Source organism: Delphinapterus leucas, chromosome 6 (genome assembly GCF_059928025.1).
Source record: "Delphinapterus leucas isolate spDelLeu-1000000601 "Yukka" chromosome 6, BTC_Dleu_Yukka2, whole genome shotgun sequence".
Lineage (NCBI taxonomy): Eukaryota > Metazoa > Chordata > Mammalia > Artiodactyla > Monodontidae > Delphinapterus > Delphinapterus leucas.
Window position 1 is genome coordinate 62,478,275 of NC_143134.1, and position 17,521 is coordinate 62,495,795.

Sequence of the window (17,521 nt, forward strand, 5' to 3'; positions counted from 1 at the left end):
CCAGGGAAGCCCTGCCACTGTTTTCTTACGTTGAATTTTAAATCTGATTAATCTCTTAGTCAGCTAGAATGTTTTTTTAGTAAATTTTAAATGAAAGAATGTGTTGGTAGACTTTCTGAACCTTTTCTGTCTGATAACCTCTTCTGTTGCCTTTGCACACTTGGATGATTTGGCTGGGGATCACATAGACTTTGCATAAGGAAGACTTAGCGGGGATAATCTTAAACAACCTTGGAAATTTTGTCATCAACTCTCTTTTAATTTTTTATAGGGAAGGGTCTTCCCTTTTCCCTGGAAGAAATCTTAGGCAAGTGCCATGACTTACATTGTTCTTAGAGAGTAAAATGCCCTATGGCCAATTAAAAATCACCAAATACAACCCCAATTTAGTATTAAAAATCTCCCATCCTAAATAATTAATTTCAGACTGCCTCCCTGGCCTCCCAGAAGCCTGCTATGAACTGATGGCTTACATAGGGATAGAGAATGCACTCTCCAGTATGTCTTCCCTACCTAGCTTTTCTTTTCCTCCCTCACCTTCTCATTTGCTTTCTGACTCTTACCAGTGTAAAAGGTGAGAGAAGGAAGAGAGGAAAAGACAGTAAGACACTTCATCCTTGACTGACACTGTTGTAAGATGGCTTTGTACTGAGTGAACCTGGAGGATATTCAAAACCGACTGTCATTTAGGGTTGCTTCTTGGATTCCTGAGAGATCCTTGTGGAGATATTTGAACTTTCCATGACAGATGGTAGATTTTTTCATCTGACTGACTCTTCTTCCCTTTGGCCCTGGTTTCTCAGCATTCTGCTCCATAGATTCTCTCTTTGGGGGTACCATTATTCCCTAGGGGTACTCTTGGGTAGGTTTCAAGATGGCTCCAGCTTGGCTGTCTCGTGTGTGTGTGTGTGTGTGTGTGTCTGTGTGTGTGTGTGTGTGTCTGTGTGTGTGTGTGTGTGTGTGTGGTCCCCTTCTGGTCTGTGCCCAGACAGAGTTAGGCTGTTGAGCAGTTCTCAACATAATAGCAGTTTTCTCTTGCTTCACTTTCAGAGCAGTTAAACAGCCTCTCCCTTAACCTCCTTACAGAGCTAGACACAGTCTACTACCTTCTTCCCTACAACACGTGACGCAGCTCTTCTGACTTGTGGTCAAAGGCTAAACATCTAGGTGGAGTGGGGACTTACAACACTCTTCTCTCTAGAAAAAAACAAAACAAACCTCCTAACAACCCAGCCCATTTATGCCCTAAATGTGTACAAATTATAATTCTTGACCAGTTTGTTTACATTTCTGCATGGTGGCCATCTCACAACACGGTATAGGATATAAATAATCATAGCATCTCAAACATAATTTCCATTTTCACATATGTTAACACTGAATATAAAATTTTGGGTTTGTAATTTCTTTCACAAAGGATAACCTGCTCACTCTGTTGCCTAGATGCTGATAGATTCTTTTCTTTTGATTTTTGAAATCTAAGAATTTAACCATGATATGTCTGGTGTTAGTTTTTTTCCCCTAGTTTTTCATATACCTCTGATTTATAGAGGCAAATTTCTTTATCTACTAATCATTTCTTTGATTATTTTTTCCTCCATTATTCTCTTCTCCTTGTATTTCTTTTCACAATTATATTGATTTTCTAGATCAGCCACATTATGTCTTCAGTCTTATTTCCCTGACCATTTTTATCTATTTATTCTTATCCTCTGAAATATGGGAAAATTGCATATTCCTGTCTTCCATTCCTTGACTTTGTTTTTGCAGTATTTAAAATCAGGTTGACTGCCTTCACTGTAACAGTTTTCTTTTTCTTTTTTGGTAGATACTTGTTCCTTCTTTGTACGTATAATCCCTACTTCCATCAATATAATGAATTATGAATTCCTTTGAAGGGAAGTTTCAGAAAATACCTTTTTTCCTGTTCACTGCAGTGACAGTCTCATTGGAAGATGTTTGTACTGATGCTTCAGGGCACTTGCCTTCTTTTGGACTGTGGTATTTAATTCTTGTGACCTTTAGTTATTCTCAGAGATCTCAGTGAGAACTATGCTTGTACAAAAGGGAGTTGAGATGGATTTCTGTACAAATAATTCAGGAATTGACAAAGCAAGAAGGAAGGGGAAAGTTTAAATTTAGTCAGTTTCACTTGTAGATTAATAGAATAGAGAGGGAAATCAGGAAACCACAATGTGGAACGTTACCTCTCTATAGTAAGAGATTGTTTCCTTTGTGTAAGCAGGAGTTAGTTGGGGTTGTGTGCGTATGCATGTGTGTGCATAGTGTGACTTCACTGCACATATGTAATTCTGTGCTGCCCCATGCTCCCAGCTTGGTGTGACCTCTAGCACTTGGTATAGTTTTTAGAATCACTGGTTAGGGTCCGCATGTACCATCTGACTTCCTCCTTTTTTTTTTTTTTTTGCGGTACGCGGGCCTCTCACTGTTGTGGCCTCTCCCGTTGCGGAGCACAGGCTCCGGACGCGCAGGTTTAGCGGCCATGGCTCACGGGCCCAGCCGTTCTGCATCACGTGGCATCTTCCCAGACCGGGGCACAAACCCATGTCCCCTGCATCGGCAGGCGGACTCCCAACCACTGCGCCACCAGGGAAGCCCTGACTTCCTCCTTTTAATGAAGGGCAGTTGTTGGATTTTACTGAAGTTTCATCTTACAGACGAGAGAAAGTATTCCCTCAAATTTAGAGATCCAGCTGGCCTGCCTTCAATCTCGTCATGTTCAGACCATTCCTCATAGAAGTTCCTCCAAGTTACTGGTATAGGGACTTGTCTTCTTCCATGGTTTCCAGTTTTGTTATGGTGTTTTCTCTGTTATTATATTTTTACTAGTCTTTCCAAGAGGGAATCAACAAGGTGGTGGTGGGAGGAAAGAGGAGAGTGTTAGACACCTATGTGCAAGTTGCCATTTAGCTCAAAAGTGTCGTACAAAACTTAAGTAACTTCCAAAGTCCAATTGATCATTTAGATCAGAGGTCTCTAGATTTCTGATTGAATATCCCCATTGGTAAAAAAATCTGTATCTATCGATCTATAAACTACCCCTTTCTCCTTCCTCTTTTATCCTCTCTATATATTCATATATGATATATGTTGTTTTATATGTATTATATATATTGTTTTATATACATAGTTAATGTATGTATTATATATGTGTGCGTGTAAAACAAATGAGATTTAAAATATGTTTAATTAAGAGTTGTGTTATATTCTTCCAGAAACCTCTGCAGTAAGGGTACTTCATCTTGGAGATCACTGATCTAGGTCTTTATTGTAGTTCTCATTCATTTAGTAAATATTTGAGTGCCTAATGTGGTCAGCACTGTGCTCAGAAAAGCATGACACTTAATAGCCATTTTATAGTCATTTCACAATTCAAAAGGAATATCAGTGACTTTGAATTTCAACATTAAATTTATTGTTCCAGCTTTCCAAACTGTTTTCAAATTTTATGTATTAAAAAAATAAGGTGTTATAATCTGCATTTATTTGTTCAAAAATATAATTTGCTTTCCAAATAAACCTTTGACATATGAGCCAGTTTCTCATTTCTCATTTGTGAATATCTACTGTGTGAACAGCACTGTTTTTTTTTTTCCCGGGGCATTGGCAGTGAGAACGTGGAGTCCTAACCACTGGACCGTGAGGGAATTCCCAGCACTGTGTTTTGATGCCACACAGAGCCTGTCCTCTTGGAGGATGCAGAAATAAACCAAATAATGACAGAAAACGTAAAATTAAATTTCTGATAAGTGCTGTGAAGGAGAAATGGTAAAGGGGACTTTGACTAAAGTCAGGGGCATCAAGATAGCTTAATTGTGGAAATAACTATTGAACTGAGATCTAAAGTACTTATGGGTGTTTTAGTAAATAGATAAGAAAGAGCATGGGCTGGAGCAGGCTGTCCAGAGAGTCTAGACTGAGGGAACAGAACTTGCAAAGACCTCACGGCTGAAGGGAGCACTGCAGGTCAGAGAAACGGAAATGGTCCTCTGGGGCTGGAGTGCAGAGAAATAGGCAGCATCCTACAGGATGAGGTTGGTGATGGGAGGTGGGGTTGACACAGCCATCCTAAGCCATGTTAAAAATTTGGAGCATTGTCTCAAGGAGTGTTCTACGAAAGGCCGGGGTGGGGGTGGGTGATGGAATCATATCTGTAGTTTGGAAAGGTCACAGGGGCACCATCAAGTGTTTTGTCATTTGTGAACTAGAAAAAGGGGAAATATTTTTTGAAGAGGCAAAGAAATAAAAAGGAAGGTAGTTTTGTCATCTTTCTTTTTTTAAAGCCAGTGTAAGTATGATTTCGGAATTTGTCAGCACTCTCAGTAGCCACTTACCTCACTGTCTTCTATACCTCTGTATCCTGCCTAGGACTGATTTCCAAACTTGACTGTGCATTAGGATCCCCTAAGAAATATAAAAGAATATTTTAAAAGGTGGAGAATCCTGGCCCCCTCTCTAGACTCACTGGCTCATAATTTCTGGAAGTGAGACCCCTTAGTTTGTATTAAAACAGATGAAACACTCCTGCGTGATTCCAGTGCGTCTGAGCCAGTACTGGTCCCCAGACAGGTTTTAGCCCATCCCCCCACCTAGGGGAATACTCATTCCCAATTTTGTTCTCACTGACAAGCAGTAACCGTGTGTTTCGTGGGTTGGTAATACAGCTATCCTTTTATTTTTAACATGTCTTGTTCTTATCATAGGTAGATGGCACAAACCTTCAGGGTTTTACCAATCAACAAGCAGTAGAGGTGTTGCGACACACAGGACAGACTGTTCACCTGACATTAATGAGGAGAGGAGCAAAGCAGGACGCTGAGCTCGTGTCACGGGAGGACATCACAAAAGATGCAGTTTTGTCTCCTGTTAATGCAAGTGTAAGCAAAGGTAAGGCCACGTGAATCTGGTTTTCAGTTAGACTCTTAACATCATTTTGTATTTTTTCTAATTCTGAAATTATTTAAAGAGTCACTTTTTGTCTTAAGTATTCATTATGAACCAAGTAAAAAGAGAATTTGTTAAAGTTGAGATTAACTGGAACAAGAGATGCATCCATTAACTATAGAATGGGCTTCCGAATAAAGCAGATTTCTATACTGTTTATTCAGTCACCACTTCTCACTTGGAAACACATGCAGTCATTTGCTTTCTGTCCTTGCCTTACTTTTGGATGTCATTGCTACATTTTCTCTTTAGGGGGAAATATGTTCTGCCTAGATTATGTGTGTGACCCCCATAATGTTTCTAAATGCCCACCGTTTCCTTGAAGGAATCAACTTTAATTCAGTGTGTAGGCTTGGCTAGCTCAGTCAGTAGACCATGAGACTCCTATTTCCACATTTAGAAATGTCATTCATAAGCTGTTTGTACATGGATATGTCTGAAAATTACTGAAATCCTCATGTAGCTCCCTGATGCAAGTATTTATTGCTAGAAGTCAGGCTGTTGGTTTGAAAGTGTGTTTTATTTCTCAGACTGTTGACGTTTCTGGTATTTATGCCGTACACTACTAATTGCAGACCAGGAGAGAGGGAAGCAAGTCACAGGAGAACTTCATTACTTCTTTGTACCATTAACAGAAGAACTTTAAGTACATGTGGTTGATGAAAAGTTTACCTACAAAAAGCAAACTCTCATTTAGGTGTTCAAATAAAGCAGGGTTTGAAAAATTCAAGTGCTTGATTATATTACAGACATAACTACTAAAATTTTCTTATCTTTAAGAAAATTATGAAGAAGATGAAGATTCTTTATCTTTGAGGAGAAACACCAGCATATTACCAATTGAAGAAGAAGGTAAACACTTGGAGCCAGGTTATTATGTTCTTTATTGATTTTTAGAGAAATGATTTTTATAAATGTGATTCAACCTCTCTGGATATATTGTAAATTACAAAAAAAAAAAAAAACTTTCAAAAAAGATTCTTGAAAATCCTTATTTACAGATTGATTAATTGCTCCAGTAGATTAAAATAGTTTATAGCTGGCAGATTTTCTTGCTGAGTCCGTCTTTTTTTTCTTCTACATTTTTTTTAATCAGAACCTTTAGGAACCATTCAGTTACATACATGGCTTTATTTCATTCCCCTTATTTCTTAGGATAGATCCAAGTTGTCTCTTATTGAGCAAGCAGTAATAAAGTTAAAAGGGTTTTTTAAATAAACACAAGAGAATCTTTAAAGCATAAGCTTTAGGAATGAAATTATCCTTATTTTGGGGACTTTTTCTTCTAAATTTTTCGAAAGTTTTAAATTTTGAAAGGAGTTATATGAGAAATTATTAAGCCTCTCTGAGGTTTCTCTCACTATATACCTAGAATTCATCAAACTGTTTCATAAATTTTAGGGCGGCATGTATATAATTATGCCCGAATGTTGCTGCCTTTGTTTTAGGCTGGATGCTGTGTGCTTCCCTGACCTGTCATATTGCTTTAGGTGTTTGATAAGTTAAATCCAGTGAACAAAGTCCAAGACTGATCTTTCTTATGAGAATTCTGCCCTTCACTAAATAATTATATTGCAGCTTTGTAGTTCTTTAAAATAGTTCCTCTTTTATTATTTTTTTTTCTACTGAAAATTGTGATTTAACTTTTTTATTTTAAAGGGATATTTGTGTTTGCAGTGATATCCCAGAAGTGACAGGTGTAGGACTCTCAGGGATTTAGTCACATTTTGCTATTTTTACACTCATAGGTGTAGAAATTATTTAGGATAATGTGAATATCCAGAGGAGTGGGACAGGATAAAAATGTTTCAAAGCATAAAACTTGAGAGTAAGAAGGGATGGGTGTGGGGGATGGTCTTGAAGGCTCAGCCATCTGTTTTGCTTTGGTGAATGTGCATATGTGTATGGGAGGCTAGGTGGGAGAGGGTCTAGACTTAGAATCAGGAGTCCTACATTCTTTTTAAAATAAAGGAAAAATGTCTGAATGATTCTAATGCATCTGTTCTAGTGCTGGTCCTCTGACAGGGGATAAGATGTTGCCACTTCCACAGAAATTTGACGCATAATGTGAGCCTGGACAAATCATTTGACTTCACAGTAACATCAGGAGACTGGACTTTTTTTTTTTTAATTTTTTTTTAAATTTTAATTTTTCAATTTTTTTTTAAATTTATTTTTTACATCTTTATTGGAGTATAATTGCTTCACAATGGTGTGTTAGTTTCTGCTTTATATAAAACAAAGTGAATCAGCTATACGTATATCCCCATATCCCCTCCCTCTTGCGTCTCCTTCCCACCCTCCCTATCCCACCCCTCTAGGTGGTCACAGAGCATTGAGCTGATCTCCCTGTGCTATGCAGCTGCTTCCCACTAGATATCTGTTTTACATTTGGTAGTGTATATATGTCCGTGCCACTCTTTCACTTCGTCCCAGCTTACCCTTCCCCCTCCCTGTGTCCTCAAGTCCATTATCTACGTCTGCATCTTGATTCCCGTCCTGCTCCTAGGTTCTCCATGACCATTTTTTTTTTTTAAATTCCATATATATGTGTTAGCATTCGGTATTTGTTTTTCTCTTTCTGACTTACTTCACTCTGTATGACAGACTCTAGGTCCATCCACCTCACTACAATGACTGGACTTTATGGTTTTTTAAATATGCCTGAAATCTGATCTTGGGGCATTTGGGAAAGGGGGAGAATGAAGGGTTTTGTGACTGTAGGTTGGTTGTATGAATACAAATTTCAGACTGTTGTTATCAGCAGCTTACAGATTCCCCACTGTCTCCATTCCAAATCCCACCCTGCTTGAATCACTGCCCACCTGTGTAAACACAACAGAATCAGAGAATGGGGTTATGGGAGGAGGTAGGACTAGCTGACCCTCCTCTTTCTAACCTTCATCAGCTTGAAAGGTTTCCTGTAGTCTGTGTTCACCGCTGCACATTCATACTTCTCTGGAATGAATGTACTTTTGAAGAGAAAACACTCATTTTCGGGGACTAGTCTCCAGAAATATATAGCTTACTGTTTCCAGTTTCTCAAAGAGAAAACAGAGTCGTTTTATTAATCTGACACATAACAAACCTGAAAAATAGTCCTGGAGTGGAAGCTCATTCATTCCACTAACAAGGAAGCAGCTAATGAGAAATCTGAATTTTAGAATACTCTTTAAATTTGAAATTTGAATGCTAAAAAGTGATATTGAAAATCTAATATAAGGAGTAGTGGCCTGTAGAGATTTTTTTCTTTAGAAGACAACTGTTATGAGTAAAAACTGTGATGTCATGGAAATCTTTGAATATGACTTGAAAATTCTTCTCAACCAGTTTATTTTAGCTAAGTGTTTTAATTCAGTATTGTTTACATAACTTGTTTAGTGATTTTCTTTTCTATTTTTTCACGTTCCTTTTTTTGCCAATTAGTATGATTCCAATTATAGGGTTTTAACTTAATGTACATTTTCCATTTGTTTCTTATTTTTTATTTATATTTTCTTATTGTACATGGAGGTACATATATTATTTGTTAATTTGTTTGTTTTTGCTAAGTCATAGCATGGTCCCTTCTCTACTCTGTAGAACCAAATGAAAATGAAAGAGATACACTAACATAGAAGGCAGTGTGACTTTTTAATATAGAGTAACAAGAGGGCCACCAAGTGAAACCTGGAGCTACTTGGAGTCCTTGTTCTTTTAAATAAAAGTTAGATAATATCTGAATACTTTAATGGAAGTATAGTTAAGACCTAAAAGATATCTCTTAAAAGAGAATAGTTTTGGAACATGCAGATATATGATAGGCTTCTAAACTGAATTATTAAGATGTGTAGAGAAATAAGAGTAACTCATGTATTGAGTGAACAGTCAGACTTGGTATGACAGGTTATGATCACAGTGTCCCTGGTACCGAATGTTAAGATATGGAGATTTTTGTGATATGTCACTAATTGTGTCACCTCTTTCAGGGTATCCATTACTGTCAGCTGAGAGAGAAGATACAGAAGATGCTCAACAACAGGAAGCTGCCCTGTTGACCAAGTGGCAAAGGATTATGGGCATTAATTATGAAATAGTGGTAGGTTAGCTTCTCCTCCCTAACTTCCTAACTTGTGAACTGTATTTGAGCAGGAAGTTCCTGACAATAATAAAGATGACCATCATGAAGAGTCTTAGAGAAGTAGCAAACGCCCAGGGGTTTTTTCAAGTCTTAGAGAAGTAGCAAACGCCAAGGGCTTTTTTCAAAGACCTAAATGTGCTGATTCAGATATTTTAAAATTTCAAGTTGGAGAGTAACCAAGGAGCTGAAGTAAAAATGAGATGGGAGTTTTAGAACTTATAATTCATCAGTATTTCTTACAGTCGTATATATTATTTAGATATTAGGAAGGGTTTTTCTGATTCTTATTCCTAGGATCCGTGGAAAGAATCAGAATAGAATGACAGGATTTACTTGAAAATAAAACAAAAATCATCATGCCCTATGTACAGAACTGTAATTTCCTATTTCTTCCTTATCACTCTTATGCTTTTACTCTCCTTGAGGGTTTTTATTCTGCATGCTTTTCTTTGTTTCACTTATGCCATAGTGAGCATTTTGTTTATTAAAGGTTTGCATACCTAGGGTAGCAGTTGTGATCTGCTATTTTAAAAAGAGGTTTAACAAAGTAGACACAAATTATGAATCTTTAGGTATATAGCAGCAACTTTCAGGAATTTCCAAAGGAACAATAAAATACTAGGTTAGGTAAAATTTTTCATATTGCTTATAATATTCAAGTAACTGTAGATTAGAAGCGATAAAGCACAACAGATAATGACATATAATATAAGTAATAACTAACATTTATTGAGTACTTTGTGCCAAGTAGTATTCTTAGTTTTTAATACTCATTACAAAGTTTTTTTTTTTTAAACACTCAAGATGGTTAACAGTCAAATGAGATTTGAGCAAGTACAGCTGCTGTTACCATTTTAAATTGAGTCAAGGAAAAAATACAACGAAGTCCAGCTTAACTGTGGTTAATTTAGCAGGAAAGGAAAGTTGGGAGATTCCTTCTGTGGGGTGGGGTTAGCGTGACTGGCACGAATAACTGAGGCTGCACTCCTTCAGGTGCTAACTGAATAGTGAAGAGCACCCTTTCACCAGCCATTTTCTCACAGAGGTGAGACCCAAGACCATGGACTTTTAACTGCTCTTTGTGCACATGCTCTTTTGGTGGCACTTCCATTAATATGTCAAGCGTGGGATTTTACTATAAGTAAGAAAGAACTAAGCTATTTATAGGTCTTCATTAAACTCCAGGTAAATATTGACATAGATCTGGACTTCAAATTATTTTCTATGTAGTTATACAGCAAAAATGAAGTTACGGGAGGAGTAGTAGAGAGAAGGATTGATGGACATTTAAATGGGGATCTGGAGAGCTGCTCGGAGGAAGTGATACCTAAATTGGATTTTAAGAATTAGAAGGATTTCATCCAGCATTAGATTGCAAAGTCAGATAATGCAACATCTAGTATTAACCCTGTGCTTGTTATCATTAAGATTTGAAAAAGATCTTTTATAATTAAACATTTTTCTCAGTCCTTTTATCCCTCAGTTTCCTTAACTATAAAATAAAGGGGATAAAGCAGATCATCTTTAGTATACTTTCTGATTTTAATATTATAATGAATGGACTCTTTGTGAAAATGGTGAATTCCTAACGTTTTTCATTATTTAGTATAACAGTAGGAAATAGAAAGTTTATTCTCCTGTTTTAAGCTTTGATTCACTTTTAAAGACAAGTGTTGTCCCCTTGATACAGTGTATGGTCCAGAGCCTGGGCTCTAGGTTCAGACTGCTGAGGTTCAAAGCACTTTTGTAGCTGTGTGACTCTGTTGAAGGTAACCTCTCAGAACCTTGTTTTCCAATTTGGGAAGCAAGGCTAGACATTGTACCTATTTATGAGAAGTAAGTGAGATAATCTGTATAATGGGGTTAGCACAGTCCTGGCACACGGGAACTGCTAAGGATGCGCCTTTTCTATACTGTTGTTTGAGCTCAGGCTTTTGATTTTATCTGTGGTCACTCTGACTACCCTCTATCTGTTATCAGCACCTGTAGGCACTGCAAAGTGTCTTGGGTGCTTGCATCTGGCTACTTCGTTTTGGTTTGTGTTGGTTCAAGAAACTGATAGATATCAACACTCTTTCCAAGGCAAAGCTCTAAAGGTTTGCCGCTTTACAATAAGGGTTTTGAAACTTTTGTAAGAAACTTGACCTTTTAGGGAGTGAACATAAAATACATACAGGAGAAGAAAATAAATGAAAGAATATTAAAAATTGTGATGATTTTTCTTGTTTCAGGTGGCCCATGTGAGCAAGTTCAGTGAGAACAGTGGGTTGGGGATAAGTCTGGAAGCAACAGTGGGCCATCATTTTATCCGATCTGTTCTACCGGAAGGTCCTGTCGGACACAGTGGGAAGCTTTTCAGTGGAGATGAGCTATTGGAAGTAAGCAGCTATTTCATTTTCCCCTTTGTAAATAAAATTTTGAAAAGGCTGTGGGAGGCTTAATGTGGTGAATAAGTAAGTTCTTATTTAAAATTTCTCCTCCAAAGTGTACTTGAGAAAGATAGGCAAGTAAAACTCCACCCAAAGCAGAAATTTCAATCTGTATGTACATTGATTTTACCTAATTCCTTGCGTGGTTTTTATTTGTTTGTTTGTTTTAGGGCCGGAGAACTATAAAAACTTTTCTTTAAAAATTTTGAAACATTCACTTTTTAGAATAGGTAATATATTCACGTTTCAAAATCACAAATACAAAGATATACTCCAGTGAAGTCTCTTTTCTGTCCCAGTCCACTCAGTTCTCATCACCCTTCATTAGGTGTAACTGCTTATCATTGGTTCTATGCAATCTTCCAGATATTTTTCATGAATAAGTAAGAAAATTTGAATATATTCGCTTCTCCCCCTTTTAATAACATACTAGCATATAATACATGCCATTTTCTATCTTCATTTTTTTCATAATGAAGATAATAATGATTATTATGATATAACATATCATTTAAAGAAAATGATATAACATATCATTTTGATATAATGATATAACATATAATGATATAACATATCATTATGTTATATAATAATGATATAACACATCATTTAAAGAAAACGTCTCCTTTTCCCTTTATCCTTTGGGAATGATTTTATTAACTCTCCCTTTCCAAACTATTACACTGGCATATGAAACATGGGTGAAAGCTAGTGATTTTCCTGTGAGTGCTTTAGAAGTCCAATTCCAACAAAACTGTAGTGTTGCATGTAGATTGTTTTAGGAAACACCACTACAGATCCAGCTATCGTTCTCAGCACAGCAGAGCCATGGTTATCCCCCGAGTACAGTTTATATTTATGTAATAAAAAAGATGGTTTTGAAAGTAGTCATGTTAGGATATGTTCTTTCTTGGCCAACTTTTCTTTTTGCACAGGTGAACGGCATAACTCTACTTGGGGAGAATCACCAGGATGTGGTGACTATTTTAAAAGAACTGCCTATAGAGGTGACAATGGTGTGCTGTCGTCGAACGGTGCCACCCACCTCCCCGTCAGAGTTGGAGAGCCTGGACTTATGTGACATTGAACTAACAGAAAAGGTACCAGGTTTGCAGATATAGGAGACTAATCTGAATGTATAATGGAAAGGTTAAATGGCATTTAAAAAATTTTAAGCCTTTTTTCTCTTATTTGATATTTGATTTCCTCACAAATCCTGTGGCTTATGGGATAGACCTTGGAGTCAGACAGACGTGGGTTTGAATCAAGCTTGGCACTTACTAGCTCTGCGACCTTGGGCAAGTCACTTCATCTTCCTGAATCTCACTTTTCTCCTGTGTAAAATATGAGTCTTGATGCCTATCCTAGAGGGTTGCTCTGTAGGTTAAATATGATATATAATGATATTAGGTATTACTGTGCATGTGTGCTTGTATAATTTATTCACACTATTCCTATGAATTAGACACTCGTCCCCCTTAACAGAAAATTGAAATATGAAAGTAGTGAGTATGTGGTACATATGTAGTAGAAGATACTTTTATGTAACCTCCCCAGCCCAGCGCTTGTCACAGGCGTGGTAAGAATAGGGGAGAATAAGAAACATAATTCCAAATTGTGTAGAAGTCAGTCTAGCACCATACATATCCAGATACATTTTATGTGGTGTAATGGTATTTATTATTATAATAAAGCAGGTGGACGGATTTGCATCCATGGTCCTACTGTGCAATAATTGATAAAAAGCAACGATAGTATTTAAACTAACATTTCATCATCAAAAGCACATTTTTCCTATCTAATGTGGAACCAGACTCACTTTAGTATATTTTTACTAAAAGAAGCTAATGTTTTGAACCCCTGTGCCAAGTGCTTTTTAAATGTTACCTCACTTAATCCTCAAAAATTCTATGAGATGGGTAAGTGTGAAGCCCAGGTTAAGAATACCGCTCAAAGCAACACAGATGAAAAATCATAGAGACAGTCTTCAAGACAAGGCCAATCTGACTTCAGATCTCGTCCTGCCATTGTGCATGTTAATTTATTAATGAAATAATCACGTGTACAGCTCACAGGATTTTAGAACCCTTATTTGCCTAGAGTACAGAACTTTTACATAGCCACTTCCTCTTGAATTGTTCTTATTTATCATAAGAATTATTTTTCTTTAATATCAAAATAGCTTCACATTTTTTTTTTCTAACGATAGATGTGATAACAGACACTGATGAAAAAAGTCAAAATCACCCACCATCATGCTGCCGAGATGTAATCACTATGTATTTTTATAGGAGCTCTTTGAACCATACATTTTAAATGCCTATTACAAGTTAGATATTTCTGACTTGCTACTTTAATTCATAATGGTTTCATGAGAAGCTGTTGCTACTCATATGTGAATGTTTTATTCTGGACAGATGCTGGGAATCTTTGTTTTCCTTGTAGTGTTTGTATGTGCATCTGTGGATCTAGTGCGTCTGAAATAAGAGCTGTCTCGTCTGTTTATCCAGCCTCATATAGATCTAGGTGAGTTTATCGGGTCCTCGGAGACAGAGGATCCTGTGCTGGTGATGACCGATGTGGGTCAGAATGTAGAGGAGGTTCAAGGACCTTTGGCCATGTGGGAAGCCAACGTTCAGAACATAGAGCTGGAGAAAGGGAGCAGAGGACTTGGTTTTAGCATTTTAGATTATCAGGTAAATATATGCTACTTTTAACAATTTTTTAAAAAAAAGATGACAGATACTAAACATATATTGTTAATAGCAGAGAAAAAGCAGATAATACTGCTTAGATTTATCAAAGATGTATTCTTGTTTCTAGTAAGTCTTTCAGAATAATAATTTATATGATTGATTATCGTAAAGCATTTCTTTTGACATTGAATTCTTTGAGCTCTTTTATATTTCAGCTCTTGGAAGTTTGAAGAATATGCAGAATACTTTTTAGGAATGTTATAGAAATATAGTCTTTCTGTTCCTTTGGGGAATATGCCTAAATTATTTTTATTTCCTTGCTCTTAACTGATGGTTCATATTTGAGTGGTAAGACAGAAACTATTAAATACTTCTTTTGTTAGAAGTGAATGATAGGCTTATAATTGGATATATTGTAAATTCTAATATTCTTATTATTTGACCAAACTTAGGAATAATCTTAAATTGGTTAGGTGTAGCCTGCATCCTCATGTTGTGTTCTGTGTTGAGTAACTGAGGGTGTGCGAACGCCAGTCTGATGAAGTGCAGCTGCTGTTCCTCATTAATTAATACTGAGCTGGAAAGCCATCTCAGATGACTCCAGGGAGTTGTGTTCTTTCTAGGGCCTGGTTCTGGAGTCTTGTTCTAATATTTCTGTGTATCTGAAGACACTGCATCACCAAATATGATATGGCCTCCTTCTGTATTTCTTCATTTCAAAAACAGGCCCTTCCCTCAGTATACTCACATCTACCAATGGCCCACAATACTATCATCTTATCAATAAACGCTACTGTTAATAATTCATGGATCTCAGATGATAGTTATAAAATTGAACAGTTTATCAAAAGTTAAATTTACACGTTTACAGTTACCTGTATAATTTAAGAGGTCTACTTGGGAACCATGGAAAAGTGAGGGTGCCACTGTTTAGCGTAGACTTTTCCTAAACTCTTTCAAATGGATATATCCTTCACCCAGATAATTCACTGGGAGTGTTGTATCAAATTCTTAAAAGACACTTGGAACAGTTACCCATCTGTTACAATTCAGAGTGTACAACCTGTAACAACATTTTTAAGTGTACGAAGGAGCTGCCTTCTCTTTCCTTTTTCGTTCTGCCAGGATCCAGTTGACCCAGCAAGCACTGTGATTGTAATTCGTTCTCTGGTGCCTGGTGGTGTCGCTGAAAAGGATGGACGACTTCTCCCTGGAGATCGACTCATGTTTGTCAATGACGTTAACTTGGAAAACAGCAGTCTCGAAGAAGCTGTCCAGGCACTGAAGGGTGCACCGTCAGGAACTGTGAGAATAGGAGTTGCCAAGCCTTTACCCGTAAGAATTCAGATTTTGCTGATTTCTTTTTATTTGCAAACAGTATTGGCGTTCAGGCTTTTATCTTCAGGTGTTCTCATGATTGAATCACGACTTTTGGTACTTTTCATCAACATGGTTATTGGCTCCATGAGTGTAAAGATTTAATTTTGAGTAATATTTTTTAAAAGAGTAAAAGGCAGAAACAGCCAGGAAGTTCAGAAATAAATTTAAAACTTAGCATTCTGTGGTTTACTTTTCACCTTTTTTATTCCAAAATAAGGTCATGATCAATATAGAATCAAGTATTTTCGAAGAAATAGGCTTTAAAATAATCTATACCAGTATGGTGGCATATTAGAGAAATTAATAGCATTAACAACTGACAGTGGAATCTTTAATTATCGTGGAAGAAAGTAGAATCTCTGTCAGAGTGGGTTAAGTTCCTATATTCTAGTGACTTCAATACATTTGTTGTCTAATTACTACAGAGCAAGAAATTGAAATTTCCAATGTGGGTTCATCAGCTTATAGCTCTCCTCCTGGGAGGGAATTACCTTCATGTTATTAATTACTGCAATATAAAAGCAACTAATGAATTCATGCTACATAATGTCAGTATGCTTATTAGGTATAGTGATTGCAGCATAGCACTTATCACTGAATTGCAATGAAATATTAGAGACAATCTCAGTATTTGGATTTTTTCAGTGTATAAAATATTTTAAGTGAAAAGGCAAATACACCTTTTCTTAAGAAAACACAAACGCATAGATGCATTTGCATAAACATCAAATGAAGGTTTGTTGACTTTGTCAGAGTTTGTTCAAATTGTAAGCTTGTTAATATATTTAAAATGTTTATTAAATTTTTCATTCTCTGCTTTTTATTCTACAATAAATTTCTGTAACCTATGAAAATATATTTATGAAAACACAAAGAAAGGGAGGGAAAGAGGAAGGGAAGAAGGAAGAGCATGTTAAGCAAACCTCAATCAAACCAGGATTATAGAAATCAGAACAAGATATCAGTACAACGGGGAGTGTAAGAATGAAGATAGGCCATTATGGGACTCTACATGTTCATTAAGATTGACCATACATTTGGTTCCGGTCTTTCTGTTACACAAAGAAAATGGCAAACGTGACTAAATATATGTTTTTTACTGCCCTTATCGGGAAACCATGCCACTTACTCAGAAGCAATCTTTTTTTTCCTGGGTAGATCCAAAATAAGTTTCTTTCATAAGAGTATTTAATGTTTCAAATTTAATATGCATTGCAGTATATGATGAATATCTCTTTTACATAAAGTGAGTTTTACTGACCATTAAACTCTTATGTGTGGGAAAAGAAGATAAACATTTTTTCTCTAAAATATTTCTGCCTGTATTGGTGATATAGGCAAGACAATCTAAATATTTTAGCCTGTTTTATCTGAGATTGTAATAAGAAAGCTAGGTTTTCGGTCACTGTGATCATGGTTATAATTTGATATCTCAGGAGTGCAATTTAAGCATGTTGTGTACATACAGAGTTGGTGGTGGTGGTTGTCTTTTAAGTCGTGCTAAATTAAGAGACTTCACTGTAAGGTTCACTAACTTTCCTTGTCAAGGAAATTACATTCTTTAAAATAATATTCTAGTAAGGGATGACAGAGAGAAATTGGTCCTTCTTTTTAATGTTTTGTTTTTCTTCAACTTCTTTTATGTCTTAACACCTAAAAGTTGCCTTCTTTCTATATTAAGAAGTCATTGTTTAACCAAATATTTGGCAGGTAAAAATGACCAGAAGATTATTATAATATAAAAAATTATTGATTTTGAATATCTTTTATAAGAAAGATGAAGAAATTGGTAGAAAGGGATTCTCATCTAACAGATGATGTTGGTATTGGAATAAACGTCCTCATTGTATCTTAAAATATAAAACTGTTAAATATGAATATCATATTCTGTGCTCATCATTTATGTTAAAATTGTATGTTTATTATGACTT

At 36.4% G+C, this 17,521-nt stretch overlaps 1 protein-coding gene across 2 annotated transcripts in view; it reads left to right on the plus strand.

Annotated features, from left to right (window-relative positions):
* The window catches only part of MPDZ (multiple PDZ domain crumbs cell polarity complex component), a 558,334-nt gene that overhangs the window by 397,700 nt on the left and 143,113 nt on the right, over nt 1-17,521 (plus strand). The window contains exons 14-20 of one of the 2 annotated variants that reach the window (XM_089913222.1): nt 4,725-4,908; nt 5,746-5,817; nt 8,934-9,043; nt 11,317-11,463; nt 12,450-12,614; nt 14,025-14,210; nt 15,336-15,545. In XM_089913222.1, the coding sequence (XP_089769348.1) occupies nt 4,725-4,908; nt 5,746-5,817; nt 8,934-9,043; nt 11,317-11,463; nt 12,450-12,614; nt 14,025-14,210; nt 15,336-15,545 (1,074 nt within the window). Of the gene's footprint in view, nt 1-4,724; nt 4,909-5,745; nt 5,836-8,933; nt 9,044-11,316; nt 11,464-12,449; nt 12,615-14,024; nt 14,211-15,335; nt 15,546-17,521 lie in introns of both variants that reach the window. The other variant, XM_089913221.1, reaches the window with a different exon arrangement.